Here is a 4,272-nt window from a genome sequence, read left to right on the forward strand (position 1 = left end):
CTGGGGTCGGTCTCCGCCCTGAGCAGCCCATCTCCCCCACAGGTAAGTCACCAGGAGTCTGAGATGCCTGAAGATCAGTTTTTCCTAGAGGTAACCATTCAGCTGAACTTCTGCTGGTTTAGAGGGCATCCAGGTCCCCAGAGGTATACAGGTCTGTCTGGGGTCAGAAAAAAAGGAGGAGGCTGTGGGGCACCATGTCATGCTGAATAGGGCTCAGCTGGCTGATGCTTGGGGCTGCACAACCTGTGCATCTGGCTTCAGGGAAGGGAAAAGTCAAGGCAGGAAGGTCCTTCAGGAGGGCTAAAGAGATCCCCTGAACATCACCCTGAAAGACAGCAGAGCTCAATGAATGAGGCACCTCCATCAAAATGGGGTTGACAGGCACTGGTCCTTGCACTGCTGTTGGGAAGACCCTTTCTGGTCACACATCTTGGTGGAGAGGAGTCCATTATCTGATGTCTCACTGTAGCTTCTCTTCCCCCAGGTGTGGTGTTTCACTACCGTGCCGCCACCAGCAGATATGCCTTCTCCTTCGTCCAAGCTCAGCGGGCCTGCCTGGAGAACCATGCAGTTATTGCAACCCCCGAACAGCTCCAGGCTGCCTACGAGGCTGGCTTTGACCAGTGCGATGCCGGCTGGCTGCGGGACCAGACAGTCAGGTAAAACCATATGGATTTGGGGAAGACACGTCTCAGAATGACTGTTCAGCCATGAAATGGAGGCTTTTACTCTGGTCTCTCCTGTTGCTCTGTTCATCAGCATCCAAAGCTTTCCTGACCTAAGGTTGCCTTCAGGCCATGATATCTAGTGGCCAATAGACCTGTTCTTCTCAACCTGTCCTACCCATTTCTGAACTTATGTATACAACTTGCAGTGATGGGTTCCCCTGACATGTAGGAAAAGTGGAGGAAAGGTTGCATTCATTGCCCCAAGCTGTAAGTGGGCTTATTTGGTGGGGGCTCTGAGCACCTCTAACAGTGAACTGTTCATATCCTTCTTCCAAGTACATTGAGATTCTTCTGTCCAGGGTTTGAAAGGCTGACTTTCGGTTATCTCATCTCTTCTTTGTTAGGTATCCTATTGTGAATCCCCGAAGTAACTGCGTAGGAGACAAAGAGAGCTCTCCAGGCGTGCGGTCATACGGCATGCGCCCGGCCTCGGAGACCTATGATGTGTACTGCTACATTGACAGACTCAAGGGTACTTTCTCCCTCTTGCTCTGGGCATGGCTGTGGAGCAAAAATGTGCTTCATACCTCCACACCTGTGTGTCTGTAGGTGGGATGCAGGGACTCATGCTTGTTTTCTCTCCCATTCCCCAGGTGAAGTGTTCTTTGCAACCCAGCCAGAGCAGTTCACCTTGCCAGAAGCTCAGCGGTACTGCGAAAGCCAAAACGCCACGTTGGCTTCTGTTGGCCAACTCCACGCTGCCTGGAAGCAAGGCTTGGACAGATGCTACGCTGGCTGGTTGGCCGATGGCAGCCTCCGCTACCCCATCGTCAGCCCCCGTCCCGCCTGCGGAGGGGACGCACCTGGCGTGAGAACCGTCTACCAGCATCGCAACCAGACAGGCTTTCCCCACCCACTGTCCCGGCACCACGCCTTCTGCTTCAGAGGTACCCTCCCAGCTTTTGCAGAGCCTGTCAACCTGCCTCGTCGGGGAAGGGGATTTCATGAGGGAGGTTGGGCACATCGGGGTGCCAGTTTGGACAAAGGACATCACCAGCACCTTGGATTGTGAATTTCTGGTAACTCTCTCCAAACATTTTCATTCCAGCTCTGCCACCTGTGGAGGAGGAGGGGGTCACCTCATTCCTTGAAGAAGAAGTGCTGGCAACTCAAGTGATCCCTGGAGTGGAGGGTGTACCCTCCGGGGAAGAGGTGACCGTGGAGACAGAGCTTGCCACTCAACCTGAGAATCAGACAGCCTGGGGGACAGGGGTCTTCCCAACTGATGTGTCACTGCTCTCAGGTGGGTCAGAGCTATCCCTGTCTCCTGGGTCACACTTGGCTGGTGGGGTAGGATTGGGACACTTCCAAAATAAATGGACTGTGTCCTTGCTGAAAAGGACTCCCTCTAAATCTAGATGATTATCACTGTAGTAGCCAAGTCTGATGCTGTGCATGCAGGAGGAGTTGCACATGTGTATTTCTGTATTACTGTAGAACTGTTGTCTAAGGCTGAACTAAATGACCATCAGACTAGCACACACAGCACTGCTGGAGCACCTTACAATATATGTTGTTGTGTATCCAGGATGAAGAAGGCAGGCTAGAAACAGATATCAGGTCATGCCTTCTAGGGAGGTCAGAGCTGCAGTGTGGTCAGAGAAGCAGCAACAAGCTTTTTGTTTTCTACATGGTACCTTCAAGGAAGCAGTAGCGTGGTTTTGGCAACTGGGAATTGGTGTCTCTGTTGCCATCATCCCATGTCAGAAGATCGTATGTTCTGTCAGTTTCCCAGTCATATTTAATTTATAGTTGTTTAAGACATAATGTTCACTAACAAATTTGAAGGGACCAAATTATTTCTGCAACCACATGGGACTTTGTGCCTTTATCCCAAAGGAACCAGTTTGGAGGTAAAGTCAATCAGGAAATAAATAACTTCTCTAAAACAATTTAGTAAATAATTTTCCTATCTCCTTCTCTTTGTTTGCTTTTTCTTTTCCAGTGAGTCCATCTGATTTTCCTCCAGCTACCATAACACCAGAAGAAACAAGTACCAATGCTTCCATCAGTGAAGCATCGGAGGATGTGATTCAATCTGGAGAACATCAAATCAGTGGTGAATCTTCAACATCTGGGTGGGCATCTGGAGTCCCGGATACAAGTGGAGAACCAGCGTCTGGAGTCTTTGAACTTAGTGGAGAACACTCAGGGGCTGGAGAAAGTGGATTACCATCAGTAGACCTGCATACCAGTGGCTTTCTACCTGGAGAAAGTGGGCTTCCCTCGGGGGACCTGAGCGGCATGCCTTCTGGCGCTGTTGACATCAGTGGCTTAACTTCTGGGGAGGAAGAGATATCAGTGTCTCCTTCGAGGATACCAGAAATTAGTGGGATGCCATCTGGAGTGGAAAGCAGTGGGCTGCCTTCTGGATTTAGCGGAGAAATCTCTGGCACTGAGCTAGTCAGTGGCGTGTCATCTGGAGAGGAAAGTGGACTCGCCTCTGGTTTTCCTACCGTCTCTCTTGTGGATACCACACTGGTAGAAGTTGTGACGACAGCGCCAGAACGGCGAGAGGAGGGTAAAGGATCCATCGGAGTCAGCGGTGAAGGAGATCTTTCAGGGTTCCCATCTGCTGAGCTGGACAGCAGTGGTGGAGCCCAAGGATTACCCTCAGGAGCTGAGCTCAGCGGGGAGCCCTCCGGAGGTTCTGAGCTCAGTGGGGAGACTTCTGGGGTGTCTGAGATCAGCAGGGAGCTCAGTGGGGAGGCCTCTGGAGTGCCTGAGCTCAGCGGGTTGCCCTCAGGACTGGATGTCAGCGGAGAACCATCTGGAACACATGACGTCAGTGGCCTGGTGGATCTGAGTGGCCTTACTTCTGCTATCGATGGAAGTAGTGAGGCCTCGGGTATTACCTTTGTAGATACCAGTTTGGAGGACGTGACAACAACCTCCTCAACTACAGGAGCAGAAGCAAAAGAGATTTTGGAAATCAGTGGATTGCCTTCAGGAGGTGGAGATGCATCAGGCATGGTATCTTGGAGTTTAGACATCAGTGGTGAGCCTTCTGGGCATGTAGACTTTGGTGGGAGTGTTTCTGGAGTGCCTGAGATGAGCGGACATCCAAGCGGAGTGATTGACAGCAGTGGAGAAGTCTCTGGAGTTGATGTCACCAGTGGCCTCCTGTCTGGAGAGGAAAGTGGACTCACCTCTGGCTTTCCCACAGTCTCTCTTGTGGATACTACTTTGATGGAAGTTGTAACACAGACATCAGTTGCACAGGAGGTGGGAGAAGGGCCATCTGGGATGATAGAAATCAGTGGATTTCCTTCAGGAGACAGAGGACTATCTGGAGAAGGGTCTGGAGCCATGGAAACCAGTGGGTTTCCTTCAGGGACAGGAGACTTCAGTGGAGAGCCATCTGGGATTCCGTACATCAGTGGAGATGTTTCTGGAGCCACAGATCAATCTTCAGCAGTGACTGATATTAGTGGGGAAACCTCAGGGCTTCCAGAAGTCACTTTACTCACTTCTGATTTAGTAGAAGCTGTGACAAGACCAACAGTATCACAGGAACTGGGTGGGGAAACAGCTGTCACATTTC

At 51.1% G+C, this 4,272-nt stretch overlaps 1 protein-coding gene across 1 annotated transcript in view; it reads left to right on the forward strand.

The window, feature by feature from the left end:
* Positions 1–4,272, forward strand: part of LOC104279845 (aggrecan core protein-like) — a 26,563-nt gene that overhangs the window by 5,430 nt on the left and 16,861 nt on the right. The window contains 7 exon segments of the mRNA XM_009877278.1: positions 27–42; positions 485–659; positions 1,073–1,200; positions 1,322–1,615; positions 1,777–1,971; positions 2,674–4,270; position 4,272. The exon segment at position 4,272 is cut by the window's right edge and continues 260 nt beyond it. Coding sequence (XP_009875580.1) covers positions 27–42; positions 485–659; positions 1,073–1,200; positions 1,322–1,615; positions 1,777–1,971; positions 2,674–4,270; position 4,272 — 2,406 coding nt within the window.

This window comes from Apaloderma vittatum, unplaced genomic scaffold (genome assembly GCF_000703405.1).
Source record: "Apaloderma vittatum isolate BGI_N311 unplaced genomic scaffold, ASM70340v1 scaffold20509, whole genome shotgun sequence".
In the NCBI taxonomy this organism is placed as follows: domain Eukaryota; kingdom Metazoa; phylum Chordata; class Aves; order Trogoniformes; family Trogonidae; genus Apaloderma; species Apaloderma vittatum.